Below are 23,711 nucleotides of genomic sequence, written 5' to 3'. Positions count from 1 at the left end.
TGAAGTGCAGTGCGACAGATGGCGCAAGTGTTGCGCTGCTAACGCCGCCTACCGGTGCGGTTACTTGGCCGCGAAAAGGAGAAAGCTCTTCCTCTTGGGTTGTGGGTCGGCAAGCGCCGCAGATGTAACACGCGTGCGCCGATCCATGCTTCTGCAAGACCGTTTTGCGTGGCCTCCTTTGAATGCGCCACCATTCATGTGACCATACACGCGAACGACCTGGCGTTGGGATCCAGCATGGGGCGAACATATTCGCTTGGTCGCGTTGAGTCGGACTTCCTAGATTTGTCGTGCACCCATCGGCATGTTTTCGGGATAGCAACTCGGCTAGCAAGCATTGATCTATGAAAGGTGCAATAAATGCCTTTGTGATTGTTTGCACTACTGTGTTGTCGTTCCTTTGTCCCAAGAGCACGGGTGTGAGAATCCCACATCTGGCTGCCCAACGTGGACCTCTTGGGGCATCGGATGATAGTTTTAACAGTTTTGCTTCGTTCGAGACCTTTGTTTGAACCGAAGCGTAGGGCTAGCGTGGATTTTGATCGCTAGCGTCGGCGCCGTGCTTTCTTGAGCGAGGCGACGGTAGCTGTAGTGTGTTTGAACTTGTCAACATGCTAAGCCTTTTAACAAGTGTTTTTTTAATGACATTCCGTTGGTACAAGGGCCACGTGGTCTGCATCCTGGGAGAGCGAGGCTTAGCGCCCGTGGAGCATTGGCAAGCCTAAAACGAGTGAGTACGGAAGCCTCGTGGGTGGTCGCGGCTCTGGGAGCTGGGTGGTTGCCGGCCACGGGTGCCACTCCGGGCTGACTGGTATTGCGGCCTGGCACCGGGCGCTCCGACACCGTCTGGGCAGTGGGCGCCGTCAACTCGGATGCTGTGTGCACCGAGCGGGGTAGGACCACCTAACACAACTGACGTCTCCTCGTGGCTGCCTGTTTTGCGCCCACTGTGGGTGTTGTTTTTTGGATGCCGGTTGTTGTCAGGGTAGCGACGCTTTAGGCCTAAGGCTTTACGAAGCTGCCTGTCGCACGTGGAGGGACACAACCAGGTGGACCGTGGCGTTGAGGTGTTGCAAGTTGCTTCCCTCATTCACGCAGCATGAGCGGAGTCACTCCTGGTTTGCTGTCACCTGCACATCGTTTGCGCTGCTGCCCCAGACTACGATCGAGCCACCCCAGGCAATGGGGATGCTGTAGCCAGTTTGGCGCAGCGACTTCGGCGGCCGCCTGTATCCAGCTCGCAACCCTCGGCGGCGGAGAAGAGAGCCGGCGGTCACCAACAGATACTGCGGCTCTCGTCAGCAGGGCGCGTTGGCACGGGCGACACTTGCTCCTACTGACCAGGGCATCACCGTTTCCGGTGTGTCCTGCCCTGGAATCGCTCTGTCTAGTCTGTAGAGCTGCTGCTGTGACCAGCTGACGCTGGCGGTGTACCCAAGTACAGTGTCGGCTCGCATGTTATGGACAGCGGGAACACATTTCCTCAGAGCGGCGCCTGTAGCATGTACTACCTTGTTCGCGAAGCAAGCATTGATGTTAGACCGTGGGACCTGTTTCGCCGGAATATGTAGTGATTTAAGGTTGGGGGGATGTGGGGATGCGTGACTCTCCTGCATCCCCTGATAACTTGTTTTCCCGCATAGCTCCCGTCTCCTGCAATGCGGCTTTGCTGCGTAGCCTGGGGCCCACGGCGGTCAGTGTGGTTGAAGTGCAGTGCAAGAGATAGCACGAGTGTTGCGCTGCTAACCCACATTGTCCAAGGCTCTTTGTCAGTGTGAATGTCTCCACTCCCGTCTTCCTGCACGTGTTTAATCAGCCGTGTTTCTGCTTTGGCAGATGCCGCAGTGGCTCGTAGCCCAGCTGGTAGGTCAGAAGCCTTTTTTTACCTGGACTACAATTCTCTTTGAGGAATCCCTCGGTGATGGCTAGCTGACCTGCTCAAGTTGCAAGCGTAATTAATGCTGCCTGAGCGTACACATGGTTGCCATCCCTTGTTTCCTCGAGCATGTCCAATGTGGATGAGGCAGGCGTGCGTCACGCGTGGTGGAGTGCCGAGGCATCGTTCCTACAGCTGGTGCACAGCAGTCCTGCAGCCATCTTTCGAAATTACCAGTTAAAGCCTATGCAAGAAATTTTGTACGCAACCCTCGAACCTTGTGGTCTTTGAGATTCGCTTTCGTGCCAGGACGTGTGCCACTTGTGTGTGGGCAGAACCCGAAGCCCAATGCAAGAAGGCACCTGAGTGGGAAGAGTGCTTTCCTGAACTGGACACGACAGCTGTCGGTGTACAGAGTCCACAAATGACAATGAGTATCCGCATGCAGCCAGCTCCCGACAAATGCATTCCACATCCTTCTCACACACACTGGCCACTGCGTTAATGACTGGCTGGGGAAACATAAAAAATCTTTAAAAACAGGGACAGGCAACAACCTTGCCACACATTGCAAACAAAAGCTGAGCGGTGCAACCATGTTAAAAAAGTATCAAAATCAAAGGACACGTGAAATCTTCAAAGCACACGCGATAGCAAGGAAAGGAGCAGCATGTGTCACTTGTGCAGTTTGGCCATGGAAACTGATCAGAATTCTCTTGCGCCGACATCAGAATTCCCTTTTTCTTTCTTGCCTTTACATGTCATGCCCAGCATGAAATATATGCTGGTTGAAGGCCTCATCGTTCATGCTTACTTTTACCTACTTTTACCATCCTTCAAGCTGTAACAACTTCGAATTGAATACATTTGTCCTTTGGCTGGTGCTTTGTGAATTACTGACAGTGGTGCTAACTTGTGCTGCACGGTGCTTGGAGGGTTGTCCGAATGAACCGGTGCCTCGCCAAATACCCTAGGGTCAATGAGAGTGTGATGCCATTGAATGCTACTGCTGTTTTGTGCACAAAATGCTGCCACGAGGAGACACACACAGTTCAATGGTTGTTACCTGAGTGTTTTCTTGGTGTGGAACGCCGTCTGGAAGAGGAACCTGGAAGCCAGCTGCACGCTCACCAGGGCCAGCTCCTCAGCTTCGGGCGTCTGTGAGATCGTCCTCAATAAACACCATTGTCCAGCACACATTGAAACATGCAGAGGAACCTTGCAGCCCATTAATGCTCCGATTTGTTCCATCACAGTGATGCAATATGGCCCACTGAATTATCTCTTGTGACGATGCTCCAGAGAAATTTTCACATTTAAGAACATATTTGATCCCATAGAACTGTTTAAAATGTGTAATCAAATTGCTGAGAAATTAGTTCGTCAGTATGCATAAAATTTTCCAGTCTAAGACAAGTGTGAAAGAAGGATCGATGCTGAGCAAATAAACATCACTAAAAGAAAAATTTTCGGGCATCCACCCTGCAGTTCTGCAGCAGGTAACAATTTTATTTACTTATATATAAAAACACTACGAGCTACAGAGTGCAAGCGAGAGGGCAATACAAATCACAATACAGTAAAAAAACGAGTCACAATTACAAACTACTACAGAAGCCAGAAATCAATGGAACAGGAAATGAAACATTCAGTGAGCATGACAGTTAAGAAATAAAACAAAAAACATCCCTGTGCAAATACATAGACAATGTATGCAATAATATATTACACAGAACTACAGAGAACATGCAACCAAAAAAAAGGGGGTGATTCTTCCACACAGAAGAATCCCTGAGCAGAATCCCACACCACTGGCTGGAATTCTGTGCTCACTTGGATTGTAATAAGTGCCAGCATGGCTAAGGCCTTGCTATTAAAGAGCCATTTAGAAGACGCTCGAATTTGTGGGGGTGCTCGACTCTCACGTATGTTGTCCCTAATGTTGTGTCGAGTCTCCTGTAATCCAGCTTCGCTGCGTGGCTTTGCGCTGGCGGTGGTCGATGTGAGTGCAGCACATTGCAATAGATGGCGCCAGTGTTGGGCTGCTAATGCCACCTAATAGCGAGGTCACCGCTCGGGGTGAATAGGAGCGGTTCTTGGGCTTGGGGAAACCGAAATGGACGACATGACATGACAAAATCTTCATGCCACTTAGATCTGAATAGGGCAAATGACAGAAGGCGCTGTATCCTCTCTACCACTCAACAGCCACACCTATTGGACCTTCGAGTTACGTGTGCAGTTAAATTAGGCTTCGACTGAAGCTTGTTGGTATGACATGGTATAAGTATGAAATCGTTCAATGAAAAGCCATACTTGTCATTGTGAAATTAGATGCTCTTAAATGACTTTCATTTTCATCGTTCATTTCATGTTTTGTATTCACTTTCAGTCACCCTATCCTGTTGCATATATTTGACATGCGCTAACGAATTATAAACACCCGAAAGTTTCCGCACGTGTGTGTCACTTTCTTTTTTATTTGGTCCTTTGTGTAACAGCATCACACAGTAAACAGAATGAAATCATGCATATAGGTACATTTATTGCATGGTGTTTGCACTACTTTTATTCTGTTGTTTTTACACGTGGTCTCCAAGAGAGCAGGCGCACAAAGAGTGCAACTTAAACGCATGACCCGATGGTCCGACAGATGGGGCTGTCTGGCAAAAGTGAGGATGCACTGCTGGTTGTGAAAAAGGGTTTTAACGCGAACGCTTCACTAACCGCGTTGAGCCAAGTTTTGACATCACCAGCAGTTTAACCTTCATTTGACAGCAGCTGCCCCATAGCCTTGGCAACGCATCACGTAACTTGCTGCACTGAGCTCCGCCGGCTGGGCACACGCGCTCTCCGCAGCTGGGTCGCCCCCTGACCACGTGACTCGCAGCACGCCTGGCTAAGAGGAGCACCACACTTGCCTAGTCGGTGCGAGCTTGACCATGGATGACAGCGAGGCCAGGCCGTCTTCTCTGAACGTTGTGCGGGAGCAGGAGGCTTTGAGCCGTCGCCGCCAAGCGGCGTCTGACCACCCGCGGATATCGCTCGGCGAGCTGCTTCTCTGGAGAGGGCCCGGAATGCAACAGGCGTCGCACCGTCGAGATCAATGTAGCAACCACGTTCGCGCCCTGTCTGTTTGTGCTTCGACGCTACACATGTTCACGGCGTCTCTTTGCATATATAGCACTTGCACTTTCACTGTGGCACAGCAGGAGTCGCACCATCGACCGATGCATGCCTACCCAAGGCTCATCACAGTCGTGTCTAGCCACCGACCTAGGCACAGCTGTCATACCTGGCTTAACGACGATTGTATGCTTAAGCAGAAAAATTACAGCTAAATCAAAGGGTAATCAAGTGAAACCACGACTTAACGAGGCTAATCCAAGCTTTAGTTTTGCATATCCAGGGTTAGCTGAGCTAAGCTGCAGCCAATATTTTGCCACGTCAGGCAAACCGCCCTGCGCGGGCATGCACACACAAAAACCGAAAGAAGAAATCCAGAGAAAAAAATTTAGTGAACTGGTATCCAACTCAAGTACTCGGAACAAGTGTAAATTTTACCGCAATGCTAAGAGAGGCGAACCTGCGATCATTTCTGTACGATAGTATTAAACAATGACTGCAAACCGCTGAGCTCCGCAGCTCATGATGATGAAGCAACATTTGCTGGGCCCGAAATAAATCGGTGGTGCACGCAGGCACCAGACGGGGTGGTTCCCTAGTTACGGGACCCATATGTTTCCAGCAGCTCCTGGTCCCTGTCCGTCAGTGCGAGCTGAATCGGTAGGGCGGGGCTGGATAACAAGGTCTCCCATCGCTCAAGGGGTTGTGGATCAGGGGCGTTGGTGGGAAGGGGAGGAGGGGGGGTCTTGAGTTCTGTGCACTCTGCCAAGACGTGTGGCAGGGTGCCCTTTTCTCTTCTGCAAAAAGGACAGGGCATATCGTGTTCCACAGGGTACATGCGGTTCATCAGTACGGGATGCGCAAGCGATCCCGCCTGCGCTCGACGCAGGATCGTCTGTTGTTGCCTAGTGAGTTTGGGGTGCGGTTCTGGCAGTCTGCACTTTCCTCTCGGTACATCCGGGTAATGTCCCGAAAGCTGGTAACCGGGTGCGGTAGCTCTTCCGGCTCGTGCTCGGCCGCAGCTCATGATTTTTGTTGACTTGGGTGTTACTGAAGGGCAGTTCTTGAGCACTTTACGACATTCTACTCTAACCCTTTATCTAAGATGTAATGAGTGCCCATAGCAGCCACTTTTATATGCCTGTTTTGGTCTTAAAAAGCGAGCCCTCAGCTGCACTGACACTGCTTGCCATCGACGTGAGCGAATGCATGTAGATCCTCCCTCCTGTTTGCACAACATCCCACATACAAAGCATTTCCTGCCTTTTGTAAATGAGGCAGCGTCACAGTATCGGAGTGTATGGACATGGCTGCATAATGCTTTTATATGTATGCAGAATAACAATGTTCTCATATGACACTGTAACATGTGTTGCCAATTTTTCAAGTTTTTATTTGTGGTCTGCATATGATGACTGAAGTAGTCTCCCGAAGAAGCATCAACAAAGAAGTGCCTGTGAGCAACATGGGTTGCACGCACCTGCTCACAAACGAAAATAAGACTGTTGGAGACGAGGAGCTCTGGGTTCGACAGGCTCGTAAATGCTGCAACAACACAGGTGCATTTCCATCAATCACTCAAGTGGATCGGTAGCGCCAGGTGATTTCATCATTGGTTCATTTACAAGAAGCGCATGTCATAGAAATGGGTGCTCGCGGTAGTTGTTTGACGCCATTGCATTGCATTTCCGAGGGTCCCTGCCCGGATGAGTCGGCAACAGGTCATAAAACACCTGGCCGTCATGCCGCCAACGGGAAGGTCAATGGGCTTTTCCCACTGGCCAACCTTTTGGCAGGATTCAGGCCCAGCTTGTGTGCGCTCCGGGTATGCACGCACAAGACGGCGTGCGAGGAGAATACGTCGGGGCGTTGGAAGATGCATACATGTTCCTCTGTGCCAGCAGCTGCCCTTTTGTCCGCCGCCGGTTACTTCGGCTTGTCCAAGTCCCAGCCTCGACAGGTGCACGCACTCTTCAGCCGTCTCAGAGCCCCAATGCAGCGCTGTCCAATTGTGCCCCCTCTGTCCTTCTGTTTCTTTCTGTTTCCATTTCCTCTGCTGTGGGGTGCACGATGGCAGGCGTTGGCCGAAGGATAGGTAGCCTCTATTAGCTGGGTTCTTCGTTCTCTCAGTCGCAGTGCGCCGTTAGCAGCCATTGGCGACCATTTGGCCCCGTATTGTGTTACAGTGAGATTTAGATTCGGACATGTTGTTTAAACTTGTTGTATCAGGTCCCAGCTAAAGAAATGCTCTTTCCAGTCTCCCTTGCCCTAGCCGAGACCGGCGGCGGGAGGGCGCATGTGCAGCGACCCGTCTGGCACATAGAGCGGGCCGGAGTGGTGGCTCAGAGTGTTCAAACCCTTGGTGGTCGTCCGGCATGCGATATCAGAGCACATGCACCATGAGCATAGCGCCAGACCACATAGTATCGCGTTGAGAGGCACTGAATGGAAGCCGATTTTCTATCTGTGAAAGTGCACATCAACGCTATGTAAGCAGATGCAGCAATTAAAGCAATGATGAGCCCGCCGATCTGCACCCGCTTGGGCCCACTGCCCTGCAACCTACACAAAATGAAAGAGGAAGAGAAAAGGAAACGAGGTGGTGTTTGGTTCTTATAGAAGGGAGCTGCTACTGCTGCTGCTTTAGAAAGAAGCCTGGCTGACAAGGTTCACAACTTGCAAGCATGTACTGACAATACCACAAGTCTGTCCTACGAGAAAACAGGAGATATGCTGTTCGAACACATCAAAAAAAAAAAAAAAATTGAGAGAAATTAAAAGGAAGGAGAAAATAACAATCAGTAGAAGAAACTGAGTTTTATAAAGACATGTCCAGTTGGAAGTGAAATTATGAATGCATATCTTTTCGAGCTGAGGGAGAAAAAAACAACATTAACCAAATATTAAATAGATGAAACAATGAATTTGAACTGGGGGAAAGGTAGATTTGTAGAACGTGGCTTGTGAAGACCACGCACTCTCCCCTTGCCCTCCCCCCCCCCCAAAAAATAATAAAAAGAAATTTAGTGATTCATGAAATTGAGAGGGGGATACGAACAGCTCCGGTCTACCCTGCTGTAACAGAGGGCAGCTAGTTACCGTATTTACTCGCATAATGATCGCACCCCGAACTTGCCACAGCGGTATGTCGTGTGCCAAGTCTAGATAATATTGATCGCGCTTACCATCTGTCGAATGCTATGCGAACGATTCTTCAAGACAAACCAAGCGTTCTGCATGCACCAAACATTCTTAAGTAGATGCCTCCCTTCATTACTTTCGTCACTTTCCGCACTTCCATGACTAAAAAAAAGCTGCAACCAAACTTGCCTTCATTATGTGTAGGCTTTATAATGGTTGTGGTCAACAACAACAAAAAAGGCCCCCCCTTTCGATTCTTCTCATCTGCACTCGTGGGCACGCAACAAATCGCGAGCGGTATTAGCCACATTTACACTGATACGTTAAAAGTGTACCCTATTCATACGCTGACGCTTGTAACGCAGCTAAGATATTCACCCACCCTTAGCAGAAACGTGCCTTATTAGGATAGTAGTGAAGACAGATGACGCAGTTTCCGCAGCATGCCCGCCATGTGTTTCCATGTCACTGGCAGCTAAGCGTGCCCATCTGTTTCTGTCCCCTCAAAGTGGACATGGCTACGTTATTGCCACAAACTTGGCCGATATTAACGATATTATTCATTACTGATATGGAAGAAAACTGTTTCAATGCAGGTAATGTACTCACGAGAAGAAAAAAAATCGCATTCGGCGCGTTCGGCTTGCTCCGCCGGCCGCTATTTTTGTTTTGGTGTCCCGCAGCAAACGCGGGACGAAATGTTTTTTTTCTTTTCGCGGCAAATTTAATTTGCATAATGATCGCACCCCTGATTTTGTGCCAATTTTTCTGACAAAAACGTGCTATCATTATGCAAGTAAATAAGGTATATTTGTGCCATTGCTGTAACGAATGGAGCTCCCTTTGAAACATTTATGCCTGCTGGTTGCAGTTTATGAACTTGCAGATGAGATACGAGTCTGTATTTTCTGCCTCTGGGTGAATAAAAGTGAGACTGTAGGATATGAAGTTTAAAGCAGCTGTATGTCTACAGGTGTCAGCGAGACCTGACGCCGATAACATTGTTGGCCAGTTTGTCAAAACTTTGAGCTGGAAGGTTTCCTTTTAGTTTCACGCATTCAAACGGCATATTTTCGCACTTCCCGGAAGACGGGCCAACAGTGAGCACATGCGTGCTGTCTTGAACCGTTCCTATCAGCCAGGTCTCTAAACCAGCTACAGTGTCCCTGCTTGTTGCCTAAACTCCCTATATGTAGCACATAAAAAAACTAAGACAAAAAAAGAGAGTACATCTCAATCTCAATTTCATTTTTTTATGCGCTACGTATATGAAATCAAGATGCGCCCATTCGCCCCCTCCCCCCCTTTTCCAACTTGACTTATCCTCCTCCTCCAATGAGGGTGGGGGGGCGCGAGTGAGCTGCACATACACAAAAACACTGTCAAGGAAAACAGTGGCAGCCCCAATGAAGAGAAGTGCCATTGTCAAAGGCTTGAAGCGCTCTTAAAGTGCTTGCCAACTTCTAATCCTAAGCGGTGGGTGTGTTTTTAAAAATATATTTACAGATACCTTACGGGCCCCTAGAGGCAATTGCGTAAGGGGGGATGTATAGGAAAGGCACAAGCATTATATATATATATAAAAATAAATACATAAATAAAAATGCCAGTAGCAGTGTTTCAACACTCAATACATGTAGCAATTCAACGCACTGTGGGCAATAATTATGCCACTAGACCAGTGTTTTAAACATTCACATAGTTTAAAGTGGTTGTGGGTTTGCGTAGCGAGTTTTTCTGATGTAAGAGGAACTTTCTTGTGAAAGGTGCACTTCATAACTGTGCAGCATAATGAGAAATTAAATTGCAAACTCCTTCGTCCATGTATTGCTATAGGCTGGAAAAAAAGCCCGTAACCTCAATCGGCCATCGCCACGGTCAACAGTGCCATCGCATGCTGTCTACGTGAGCAAGGGTAGGTGTTCTATAAACAGATTTATTTACATTATTTCAAAGCAATAACAGATTGCCTTCTAAGTTATCGAGATAGTTGAAAGTACTGCCGTTGTCAGTGCATGTGTAATCTTCCGATAACTCCTTTTGGTGCATAACTGACAAGAAGTGCAAATAATAAAAAGTTATGAGAGAATCATCACTGTACACTGCAATCAACAAGAGACCAATCCACAAAATTGAATTATTGCTCATGTGTGTTGGTTTATTGACAGAGAATAATGTCAAACATAAGATTTGCATTTTCTGTAGTTGCAGGACTGTAAATGAAACAGTTCCAGTAAATTGATAAAAGGTCAAAGCATAATATTATTTTGTCTTTACTATGTTGTCTTAAGTGATGTTGCAAGTCAATAAAAAAGCTTGGACATGAAATCAGGGGAACTGTACATTACAAAGAGAGAGAGAAAAAAAAAAAAAACGGTACCAAGTACAGTATAATCTCATTCAAACGTTTTGGAAAAAACCAAGGGCAAAAACGTACTAACTGGGAAAACGTACGCTATGAAGTAACTCAAAAATTTTGACAGACTCAACCATTGTTGGCATCTACCGAATGCAAAGTGTCGCACAGATAATTGCAGCACGAGATGCTGATGCGCGTTCAGCTGGTGGTGTTCCAACGACCGAGACGCGTTTTGTTGTTTTCCGATAGCGTGGTGTTTTAAGAGGGCACCAAGAATCCGTGATGAAATTGAGCTGGTGGGGAATGCCTGATTCCGCCGAAGCGAAACGCCCACATGGCGCCGCCTGCAGCAGGGAACGGTGCCGCATTTGGATTATCGCCAAGTAAAAGCATGCAGTATGCTACCAATGGCACTACGCGCTGTAAAACAAATAGGTGAAGATGCTTATCACAGTACGTTTGGTGGCGATAGCTGTGAATGCAGCCTGCGACGACCCGGGCAGAAATTTTCTGGTACCGGAATATGAAACTGTGTGCACCGTCACTCTCACGTGAGATGGGTGGCTCTATACAGCATAAGTTTTTCACTGGACCGAGGAAAAAAAAAAACGTAACAGCCGGGAAAACGCAACAGTGAGGAAAGCTCCGAAAATGAATGAAAAAAGTGCAGCTTCAACTATAGACAATTTATTTCCACAGAGTGCGCTAAGGACTTAAAAAAGTCTAGAATGGTGGCTTGCCGTTTCTTTCGCTCGCTAGAAATCACCACACGTTTCTCAATAGCCTGGAAGGCCGCATTGCTGTCAGCGTTGCTGTGAGGTGCAACGTACCTGCGGAGGAGGTCCAGAGCGCCGACGGCTTCTTTAAAGCTAGGATTTGGCAACTCCCCGGCATCATGCGGCTCGTGCTCCTCGTAGTCACCACGCCATGGCAATGGCAACGGACGAAGGAATATCCCCGAGGAATTTTGCCCTATTTGGCGTAATCATGCTAACATGCTAACGAATGTTTAGTATTGCTGAGCAGTGCGCGCGTCCGAGCAGCCAGATTGCACACAGCGTGGCGTGGTTTCGCGAGAAATGTAAACAAGAGAGGAGAGCTGGCCCGCTAGGCGGAGCAACACCATGAGCAACGCCAACTTCCGGCTTCACTTTAGCTTCACAAAGAGTGACGTCAGGGCCTCTCCTGAGTTTCCTTCCTCCGTGAGTCGACCCGTCCAACAACCACGCGGTGACCGTAATCACAGTGATGATAGCGAGAGCATTTTTCACGAATGGCCACCTAGTGGCGGCCTCTCGAACTGGCGTCCGGCTTCTTGCAGCCAGTTCCATAGCCAAGTCCGGCCAAAACTCGTCAGAAGCGAAAATGGCGGTTGGAGAGCGTTGAATACTTTAGTGCAGGCGAGTTCGGGGTGCTAAGTTGCGACGTGTCATGCGGGAACGTTTTTACAGCTACTACGTAACAGCGGAGTTTCTTAAACATTGGATCCTATGGAAGCTATGCCGGGACCGGATGAAAATGACGTAGCAGCTGGGAAAACGCAGCAGTGAGGAACGTAACAGCGAGTTTCTACTGTAGTGTAGTCGATCTGCACATGCCACGTGCCTTTTCTTGTTCACATGGAATCTAGCGGCCGGAAATCGCAGTCTGCAGCAGGGAATGGCAGCGTGTTTTGGTTATCACCTATTAAAAGCGTGTGCTATGCTTCCGACTGCACCACGCGTTGCGAGACAGATAGGTGGAGACACTTATCGCAATACGACTGGCAGTGATAGCTCCGAATGCGGCATGCGACGACACGGGCAGAGATTTGCTGGTACCGGGATATGAAACTGTGCTTTCCCTCCCTTTCACGTGAAACGGGCGGCTATATACCAGTCTCCAAGCGCGCGCGCCTCATGCCTTTTTTTGAGCACATGGGATCTAGTGGCGGGGAAACGTATACGATTGCAGTCTGCAGCAGGGAATGGCAGCGCATTTAGATTATTGCCAGCTAAAAGTGCGCAGTATGCTACCAATGGCACCGATCACCACGCGCTGTAAAACAATATAGGTGAACATGCTTATCGCAGTACGTTTGGTGGCGACAGCTGTGAATGCGGCATACGACAACCCGGGCAGAAATTTGCTGGTACCGGGATATGAAAATGTGCGCTCCGTTGCTTTCACACGAGATGGGTGGCTATATACCGTTCTCGAAGCACGCACTTTGTGCCTTTTCTTGTGCATATGGGATCTAGTGGCCGAAAAACTTACATGATTGCAGTCTGCAGCAGGGAACGGTGGCGCGTTTGGATTATCACCAACCAAAAGCGTGCAGTACTCTACCAATGGCACTATGCACCACGCTCTGCGAAACAGATAGGCGAAGATGCTTATCGCAGTACGTTTGGTGGAGATAGCTGTGAATGCGGCGTACGACGACCCGGGCAGAGATTTGCTGGTACCAAAATAAGAAACTGAGTGTGCGCAGGCGTTCTCGCGCGAGACGGTCGAGCGAGTATTGCAGTGAAGCTGCTGCAGCGCGCAGCCATGTACTGTTCTGGACCGTGTGCGCCTCATACATTTTCTCGTTTACATGGGATCTAGTGGCAGGAACATGAATCATATGACTGCGGTTTGGCGATGTACTGAACGTTATCGTACGATTGTAGTTTGGCGACATACTGATCGTTCGTGCTGGAAAATTGTGCTTTCCGGGAACATATGAAGCGGTAAAAAATTAGCATAACTCATTTGGGTCATTTTTTGTGTTCTCGATTGCTAACGGTGGTGCTGGGTAAATGTATGTAATGGAAACGTATCATCCAAATTTTACTGTACTGGCTGTTCCAACTAAGTGTTGCCAAGAATGAAAAAATAATGGAGGGCCTTACGCAAATAGCCATCACTGTAGGTTGATGGACGTTCATCATGCTAGCAATGAGTATTTTTTTATTTTGCAAAAATTAGTTAATTAGGTTTAATGAGAAAGGCTTTAATTAATTTAGCCTATCAATAAGGCGTAAATGCAAAAGTTGATGACAATATCAAAAAATGACCGATCACACAGTCTAATCCAACACAGGTCTTGTGTGGTGCTGACGAAAAAAGAAAACCCACAAAATCATAAAGATACCATGGAATGCGTATGCACTCAATAGCAAGCCCACTTGTAAACAGGTGCGACAGCTTGCACACAGGTAATGCACTAGACCAGTTTTCAAGATAAGGCACCTCAGCCAGTGCAAGTCAGGTGACACTAACCAGCCTGTCCTGGTCAGGCGCCAGTGTGACAAAGGGTGCGTTGCAGCTGACCAGCTTCTTGGTGAACTGGAAGTACTCAGGGCTGAACTGGTTGCGGGTGTGCAGGAACTTGATGTTCTGTCGCCACACACTGCGCTCAATGGCCGCTGGCATTCGGGGGGGCACAGCAGCCACTGCACGGACCCAAGCAGTTTACATTTACAACCAAACCGGTAAACAGCACAGAAAAACTCAAGACTGGGATCCCACATGCAATTCTTGGTGTCCTCAGGATTCCTTATCATGAACGCTATCAATGGTTGGTTGCTTGACACAAGATGATTCTCATACAGAAGGCTCCAGACATTTTGTCAGCTCAAAACACTTAAACACCACAGCCACTCTGGCGCACATTACAATGTGATGCTAGGCACGAAAGCACTATAAGCCTTCAATGTGCTTATCTGATGCCAGGTTATCAGTAACGTTTACAACCAAATGATAACTAATTAAAAAAAAAGTAAACTCATTCAAGAAAAAAAAAATCACAAAACTCATCACACAGTGACTGTCAGTGATATTGCATTTAGCATTGAATCTATATAGTGACACAATGTATTTCTGCTGTTCAAACGAGTTATGCATGAAGCGTGTACTGCAGCGGGACTCCTTTCTTTTTGCGCTTTTAGCGCTGCCACCGCAAAGCCTGTGCATGGCCTCCAAAATGCATGGTGCACCAGTGTGTGCGCATGCTGAGAAACGTGCCATGCGGCAGCCGAGCTTCACTCTCACGCTTCTTTCTAAACACGCTGCGGCATCAATGGGTGCTGCCAAGAACTCTGTGCGTGGTGTCCGGCATTAGAAGCGTGGCACACCGGTGCGTGCAGTGCTGCTAATTGTTCACTCGTTTTCCTGTGGGTGGGCAGCGCAACCCTGACGAAGGACGAAAGGAAGTACACAACACGAGCGCAGACTAACAACTGGTTTATTATTTCAAGCAACGGACTATATTATACAGAAAATGTAAACACGTGTAAAATGACGTTAACAAGGGTGTTAGCCTATCTTGCCATTCAAAAAATCAGCTTCTTTATCCTGTAGAGTGATAGAAGGCTGGCTGACGCATGCGCCTGAGTTGACATGCATGAAGAAGGCCTCTACAATCTCGCGGTTAATTTGATGCATATTTTTATAAAGTATTTCCGTTTGTTCAAACATGGGTTTGCATGAGCAAACTCTACAATGCGCGGCCAGATTCGAACCTGTTTCATTCCTGATCGCACCTTGGTGCTCCCTGAGGCGGATGTTAAGGCAGCGTCCCATCTGCCCAAAGTACATTTTGCCGCACGAAAGTGGGATGACGTAGACCACTCCCACCCATCTACCCCCTTCTGACTGAAACCTAGTTTGAAAAGCTGGGCTCATTGGTTGGATTATTCATGGCTGTGAGAAAAACAAGATGCGCATGAATGCTGTGTGCATCTACTCCTCCTGTGCATCTTGTCTTCCTCGTGCTGTGTTACCTACAGTCGACGTGAGAGCGATCAGAAAGGCACCATGACAGTGGTCAGCAAGATCTCCTGGCCTGTTGTTGCGTCTGCGTGTGCATCATTGGCATTGCACAGAAAGAGGATGAGTGGTCAGCATGCACAGTGTAACACTACCATGTTCTATGGTTCTTGCTCGTGTTCACTAAACTTCAGTTGTAGTCCAACATTATTGGTCCTTGCGTCTTCCATCCAAGTCCTGGTTCAGATGCACTGGTAACATGATTCAAGAATCCTGCACTGTGCTGCAATCACTCAAGAGCCCCAACATTTCGACCACCTACACTCTCAGTGTTCGGCTTGCTACAAACCCTGCCAAGGAAAGCAGCTGCTGCCATGAAATGTAAAAACAGTGGCTTGCCCAATCTTCATATCATTTCATGTTTTCTGTGCAATGAGCACTTTTATGTATATTATCTATATTGTTGCATGGTACATATCAGTTGTCCTTTCTGATCACCTTGCTGTGTCCTGTCTGAATTTGGCTTTGGCAAATCCTGCATCACAATACTATTGATACCAATAAGTACAATTCAAATAAAAGTTATAGAGCCATGGTAGCTTACCTGCCTAATTAACAGAATGACTAAAAAAGATTTCGATTAGTATCTTTGCTGGGTACTAAGTGAACAGAGCACAAGCGCACACTGCATGCTCCATGCTGTTCATATGACATATTTTGGGCAAAGCTTCGTGCAAAGCAGAAGCACTCCGGTGTGAAGGTTTCGGTCACATGACAACATACGCACCTCAAGTGTGCAATACCTTGGCAAGCTGAACGACAGAGCAGCAGTCCCTGCCAACAGGCGGCTGCACAACTCACCCTTGGGCTGTATGCTGAGGGCCGCCATGGAATCAGCCAGGGGCGCCCGCTGGTAGAACAGGATGTAGGCATTCCACCAGCGCTTCTGTCGCCGGTAGGACATGCGCTTCAGCATGTGGTCAAACACCTCACCCATGTACTCGCCCCCAAAGCATTGGTTCTTCATCTCCTCTTCCTCCTCCATGCGGCACTCGGACACTTCGCCATCATCAAACTTGTACCACCGGCAGGCACCCGTATTGGCGGGCCTGCACGTGTTTCACAGGGTAGGGTTAGTCATCAATGTTTTCCTTTTTCGAGGCCTGCTGAAAAAAAAAAAAGAATAAAAAAAATAAAATTATATAAATTACTTTTTCTCAACTCCTCTCTATTCCCTAGAAAAAAAAAAAAAAGTTTTGTGTGTGTGTGTGTTAGCACGACACAAAAATGTCTCGCAATTTACAACTGAGGATAGTCAAAACCTTCAGAAATGTCCACTACTGTGAATTCCTTCACATTTGGGCAGGTATGTCTCAGACAAGCAGAGTACATTGGGGTTGTGATGTGGGCTAGTTGGTACATGGTGTCAAGGTGAGTAATAGCGCCACCAAGAGACACATTGCAGAGACATCCTTGACAAGCAGAGCCCTGACTTTGAGGTTGTGTCCTACACTGAGCAGTGTCGCGTGGCAAGCTTTACTTTAACAGTGGTGGGACAGCCATTTGACCATGCGGTGCACATCTAGGCACAGGCTGACGTGGTGCAGCGTCAAACGCACACACCATGCGGTCCTACTAGCCAATGAATACAGTGGAGTCGCCTTAACGCACACACCTCCTGGGTGGGTTACAACGCTCAGATTGCAGGGCTATTTTGGGAAAACTTTTTTATACGATGCCTCTATAGGAAAGCCGAAGATCAGTGACACTGGAAGCAATGTTTCTAAAGTCATCGTAATTAAAACCTAGCATGCCTATAATACACTCATCCTAAGCACACGAAAAATTGGAAAAAATGATATTTTTTTTTATTCTTATTTATTAAATTGTGGCGTTTTACGTGCCAAAAACACTTTCTGATTATGAGGCATGCTGTGGTGGGGGACTCCGGAAATTTGGACCCCCTGGGGTTTTTCATAGTGCACCTAAGTCTAAATACACGAGTGTCTTTGCATTTCGCACCCACTGAAATGCGGCTGTCTTGGCCGGGATTTGATCCCGCGACCTCGTGCTTAGCAGTTCAACACTATAGCAACCATGGCGGGTTATTATTATTTATTGAAACTCTATGAGTAGGGGTGTGCAAATACTCTATTTCTAATCAACTGGTGAGCATCCAAAGAAATATATCAGGAAATGGAATATCTAATATTCGATTTCGAAAGTATGCTTATACAGCAGTACGGTGTATGGTACGTACACCGCATGTATTGTACACATTCTCACGCAGAAAGCTTTCACCGTTCTTGGTAGTTAAAATGCGGGTACCATCAACTGCAACACTGTGCTCCAGTTTCCACGAATAATTATTACTTTTCTTTTTTTGCGCACCCTCCTATATGGCACAAGGCTTGAGCCCATGTCCAAGGATGGCTTCTTGTAACAGCGTGCTCACAGTGAACCACATTTTGGCTGCTTCAGCTCTATGGTTAGTATGTTCCGGCAACAATGAATTGGATGAAAAACGAAGCAAGAACGAAGGTTTTCTAAGGTCAAAACACATGGTTGGAAGGACGTCAACTTTTCAGAATGGATACAGATTTATTTAGTTTTTACTTGAGCATTGGCAGCAACCAAAAAAATTGGGGCTCAAATTCATGGAAAAATAAAGTATTTACACAAGAATACAGAACAGTAACTTATACTTGCACTATGGTCCCGTAAAGTCTAGGTATTATCTAAATGGCATTAAACTAATTAATTAGGATGTATTTAGCAGTGCCTCGGTTAACTTGGAGGAACTTTCAAACGTGCCGAGCAGCGCAAATATGCGATGCGAAAAGTAGTAGCAGTGCTAATGTCTGACGGAAATTGAGCCGCAGTCCACATCCCCACCAGTATGGGAATGGCAATAGAACCACAGAGGAGCAAGGTAAACAGGAGCGCTGAATCACCCAGTAAGGCATTCCACGTTGAGCAAGACATAGGTGGTGTGGAGACTAGCACCCAGAGTGGCGTCACCAGCCAACTTCAATACACACGAGGCAAAATGGGCTTTCTCTTTATTGGCCAGTTCGCTTATAGAACTGTGCACGCATTTCTGCTGTTGTGTGCTCACACTTGTCACCTGCTGAAGTTTGAGGGATATTTTGTGGCTTTTAAATGCATGAAAGTTCACTACAATAATTACCAGCCAGTATCATGGCAGTGGCTGATTTGGTATGTCGGCATGGTTCTGCTAAAGTTACGTGTCTTAACAATGCACTGAAATAAAAAACTGTAGACGGCTGTCACACATTTGTGGACATTGAGTATATTGACATGTGTACTTGTTTATTCTTTTTGGGTAAGCCCTTTTCACCGTATAACAAATGTTATAACAAATGTTACGGGACGTGCCTGCATGTATCAGCAGTTTCTAGAATGTTATCGATGGTTCTGTTGTCACCAAAGCTTGTGTAATCTGACTGCATGTGCGATGCGAATTGTGTAGAACTATCTGGAAGACACGCGAGCACTACCGATTACTCTGGAACCTTCGACGACTCGTGTATAAAACCAACAAGCTTGACCGGCAGATCAGATTTCACCGATCGCCGACCGTGTTCGCCACTATTGCTGTGCTTTGAGTGTAACTTGCTTTTGTGGGCACAACTTGACGCGATAAAACGCGTTTTGCCATTCACAGTTTTGATGCTTTCTTCACCGTCACTACCACGTAACAATATGACTGAGAGAAAATGACATACAGCTTTTCTTAGGTGTGCATATTTTTGTTTCTTCTATGTGCTCACAAACTGCAAGTTATGGCATGCCTGTGTCTTGGCCTGGTTCAGCTGGCATGCTGCAGCATGATGCCTATGATCAGGCTGATATTTCCAGCTACAATTAAGCATTTCAGGTGTGCTTACCACAGGCTGCTATTTGGTAGCTGCAGTGCTGTAAACAAAGACACCGTAGAGAGCATTTTTGGGTTTGGAAACTCTGCTTAAAACAACTGCAATTTTTATGCAAGTCATGAGCAACAACGTAGTAGCCAGGATGGCGGCATGCAAGGCTTAGACTGCTGGCAAGCCCCACCCTCATCACAAGCCAGTTGCTGCAGCTCTTTATTCGGACAGCACGTTGCCACCCGCTAGCACTGGAACTGTGACAGAACACATGGAATGAATTGGCTGACCACGTGTCTACCAGCTACAGTCGCAATCAAATAATGCATCACAATGCTGTTCTGTTTCAAGTGGAGACAATGGCAAAAGCATGCCCTCCTGCTGTTTGCATATCTGAAAGGGCTCTCGACACAGTTATTTCTCGGCACCTATCTGCGAGCAGCAAGCACATTTGGCGCCAACCACTAGGGAGCAAAGAAAGCGAGGAGGTTAGTGGAGGCAGCCTCTTGTTAAATACTTTAGTTGGCTGTGCCAAATGCAGTGCTAGATAGGACAGTCAGCACGCCTTTCTACTGTACTATGTGGCTAGGACACTTTGCACTTCTGCAGCTTTAGCCGAGCGTGACCTGTGTTTTGCATAACTGCATGGTCACCCTCTGCGATTGCGTCTGTGGTGACAATGGATTCATCTGCAAAGGTTGCAGTGAGCAGCAGTTTTGTTTCGACTCAGGCCTGTGCTCTGTTACACACACACCGGAAAACATCTGAGGATGAAGCGTGATTTCACCATGGCCTGCACTGTGGCATCAAACCTGCCAGCTAAGTCGTCATGGTTTCACTAGCCCACTGGCAATAACACAGTTAGGACGTGCATGCCGTAGTGAAATGAATGTCGACTCGAATTAAGATGCTGGTTTTGCAAGCCGGCCACACTTGAAATATTCTAAGAAACAAATACTAGATAATCTATTTGCAAATAGAATTATTAAACTTGTATAGTAAATATAAGTATTGCAATTTCATCATAACATTGAAGATTTTCTAATACTAATGAAGGTCTCAAGATGAGCCCACCTGGTGTAGATGTAGGAGTAGTAGTGGCCCCCAGAGGCCTGTCCACTGTGCACCACAATGCCCGTCAGCCGGTAGCGGGTGGTGCCCAGTTCACTATCGGCCGCCTCCTCGTCCATGAGCTCCCCCTCGAGTCGGGCCAGGCCCCGCACCGTGTATGGCTCCATGTCCAGCTCCCGGGGAAACTCAAAGTAGTCGTTGAACTTGATGGCACACTCACGCTCCCAGTCATAGTCGAAACGCTTCAGCTGGATGGCCAGGATCGGGGGCAGGCGCTTGATGCACAGCCGCTTGACCGTGTCCACCTTTTTGTTGCACTTGTCGCAGTGGTAGGCATTGGCCCCTTCTAGGAGGTCCCCCTTGACATACTGTTCGAGCGAGTCGAGCAGGTTGCTGTGGTTGCGAATGTCAATGTTGAGGGTGGTGAAGGACTCCTCTCGTGAGTACCGGTGTGGGCAGCCGCGACAGATTTTCTGGTCGGCAAAGGTGCCCCCCAGGGCCTTGGCCAGCAGGCACGGGGCACCAAGCGCCTTAAGGGCCTCGTCCAGCGAGTCCACCAGAGAGTTGAAAAACTCGAGCGCGTCATGCTGTTCCCGTAGGTTCACCGGTTCACCCCACAGCTTGAAGTGGCGCCAGAATCCACGTGGAACATAGTACTGCAGCTGCGATGCTGCCAGGTGCCCAAACACTGCCTGCACCTGTTTGAGCACACCCAGGTGGTAGTCGCGGCGGTGCTCCTCCCGGCCTTCCTCGCAGGGACGCACGGCTGCCTCCTGCATGGGGTTTCAAGGAACACTACAACAGGCGCCATCACTGCACCAATCCGGCGGGGCACGCGCTGAGCTACCCGAAGCAGAGTGGAACTTGCCTGCCATTCCGAATCGTGATTACTCATGACGCGACATGTCAAATTGTTTTCACCAACGACAGTCCCAAGATTAGGAACAAGGCTCATTATTTACCGTATTTACTCGCATAATGATCGCACTTTTTTCGCCAGAAAAATTGACGCAAATTCAGGGGTGCGATCATTACGCGGGTTAAATTTCCCGCAAAAAAAAAAATTTTTTTTCGTCCCGCGTTTGCTGCGGGATGCGGGTGCGGGACACCAAAACAAAAATGGCGGCCGGCAGAGCAAGCCGAATGCGCCGAACGCGATTTTTTTTTTCTTCTCGTGAGTACATTACGTGCATTGAAACAGTTTCTTCCGTATCAGTGATGAATAATCTCGTTAATATCAACAAATCTGCGGCTATAACGTAGCCATGTCCACTTTGAGGGGACAGAAACAGACGGGCGCACTTAGCTGACAGTGACAGAAACGCATGGCCGGTGTGCTGCGGAAACTGCGGCATCTGTCTTCACTACTATCCTAACACGGCACGTTTCCGCTAAAGGTGGGCGAATATCTTAGCTGTGTTACAAGCGTCGGTGTATGAATAGGGTACACATTTAACGTCTCCGTGTAAACGTGGCTACTATCATTGCCGCGCGCGATTTGTTGCGTGCTCACGAGTGCAGATGAAAAGAATCGAAAGGCGCCTATTTTGCTTTTGTTGACCACAACCATTATAAAGCCTACCCATAATAAAGGCAAGTTAGGTTGTACCTCTTTTTGTCATGGAAGATCGGAAAGTGATGAAAGTAATGAAATGAGGCATCTGCTTAAGAATGTTGGGTGCGTGCAGACGAGTCGTTGGCGTAGCATTCGACAGATTGTAAGCGCGATCATTATTAGCTAGACTTGGCACACGACATATCGCTGCGGCAAGTTCGGGGTGCGATCATTACACGGGAAATAAAAAAAATCGAATTTTGACGACAAAATTCAGGGGTGCGATCATTACGCGAGTGCGATCATTATGCGAGTAAATACGGTACTATGTTGATTCGCCAGTAGCATACAACAATTAAAATTCCAAAGAATTTGGGAGAAAAATACGATGCACTCGGCTTCCATGGCAAGTCGAGTTGGAATATCATGCCAGTAGTGCTCACATTCCACAGTAGATGCCAACTTGGCATTAGATTGTCAGGTTTATTAGGTCTAACTCGCGCTTTCTGTGCCTTACAACTACCACACTACCACTCGCCACCATCTACACACACACACTGCGGAGGGATGCCATCGCAGCCTGCGTCTTCTGCTACCACACCCTGGGTGCGCCACATACTCTCCCCCCTCCTATGGATGGATGTCCGTGGCTGCAACATACCCTGTTCCCTATGGATGGATGTCCTCACAGCCTGCCTACCCCCTTGAAACGTGAAGCCCCCACTGACCATGGAGATGGTATTTAACGAGTTGGTTAGCACGGGCCTCGCCACAAGCTTTCCCAGTTTGTGGGTGGACAACCTTGAAGGTGTTTGCACCAACAAGCTTGCAGATGCGGAATGGACTATTGCGCATTGGCGCCAACTTTGATGAGCTGCCCCTTGCGGCATCGCTGAGTACGTGGGTTTTGCGCAGGACAAGGTCGCCTTTCTCCAATGTCGTGGCTCGACGCCGTCAGTCGTAGCGTTGCTTCCGGGCATGCCAAACATGTTGCTGATGCTGCCGCGCGGCATCCATGATCTCTGCCAAATGGGACTGAAGTTCTGCTGCGAATGCATGGGAAGCTTACACGGCAGGCTTGGCATCTTGCTTGTTTTCAGCAGGCTGCCACATGGCTCGGAGTTCTCGGCCATAGCAGAGGAGGGCTGGGGTGTATCTGCTGGCAGCACTTACTGCAGTTCACATTGCAAAGGCAATCTTGGAAATGTGTTGGTTCCAGTTTTTGTGTTCAGTGCAGTATGCATGAAGGCACTGCTTCATGGTGCCATTGTGCTGCTCAACCATCTGCCTGGCTTGCCTGTAGGGCCCCGTGTGGCACTCTGAGATGCCCCATCGCCTAAGCAGGTTCTTCCATAACCTACCAACAAAGGGTTTCCCGTTATCATTAAAAATGGCTGTAGGTAGCCCATGTGTGCAGATTAACTTTTCCACATGGCTGACGATTTGCTGAATTTGTCAACAAAGACTAGCAAGTGTTTGTGCCCCCGTAACGGCCCCATCAGATCAACACTTAATTGTTTCATTGGTGCTGCAGGCCACTGACTGGCCATAAGTCCCTGGGGTTTGCGAAGCTGTGCTTTTGACATCTGACAGACTGAACAACCACAGACGTACTTGGATACGTTGCTGCTGATGCCGAACCTCACAAACTTCTCTCTGATGTGCTGCAGCCTCTAAAGAATCCTACATGGGCACTTGTTGGGTGGTCGTGGGCCATTTCCACAGCCAAGGGGCGAAGGTGAATGGGCAACCATGCTACCATACGGTCACCACGACAATGCATCAGAAGTCCTGATGACTTGAGATGGAATGTAGATGCCAGGTGTTTGGTTAAATCGCCCAAAAGGGCATCATATTGTTCCTGTGCCAGTTTCTCCACACTGTTTATGACACTGAGGCCCTCAATGGTGGCCAGCAGGCAGTTGCCAAATGTGACGGAGCCTTCGTAAGTGTCCAAGT

General features: G+C 48.0%; 1 protein-coding gene across 7 annotated transcripts in view; it reads right to left on the bottom strand.

The window, feature by feature from the left end:
• Positions 1 to 23,711, bottom strand: part of faf (ubiquitin carboxyl-terminal hydrolase-like faf) — a 758,782-nt gene that overhangs the window by 95,553 nt on the left and 639,518 nt on the right. For all 7 annotated transcript variants that reach the window (XM_065437146.1, XM_065437151.1, XM_070532615.1 and 4 more), the window contains 4 exons: positions 20,201 to 20,970; positions 16,098 to 16,345; positions 13,749 to 13,921; positions 2,943 to 3,034 (listed from right to left, as the gene is read on the bottom strand). In XM_065437146.1, the coding sequence (XP_065293218.1) occupies positions 2,943 to 3,034; positions 13,749 to 13,921; positions 16,098 to 16,345; positions 20,201 to 20,970 (1,283 nt within the window). The remainder of the gene's footprint in view (positions 1 to 2,942; positions 3,035 to 13,748; positions 13,922 to 16,097; positions 16,346 to 20,200; positions 20,971 to 23,711) is intronic.

The sequence above is a fragment of the Dermacentor albipictus genome, chromosome 1 (genome assembly GCF_038994185.2).
Source record: "Dermacentor albipictus isolate Rhodes 1998 colony chromosome 1, USDA_Dalb.pri_finalv2, whole genome shotgun sequence".
Lineage (NCBI taxonomy): Eukaryota > Metazoa > Arthropoda > Arachnida > Ixodida > Ixodidae > Dermacentor > Dermacentor albipictus.
This window is presented reverse-complemented; position numbering and strand designations above follow the sequence as displayed.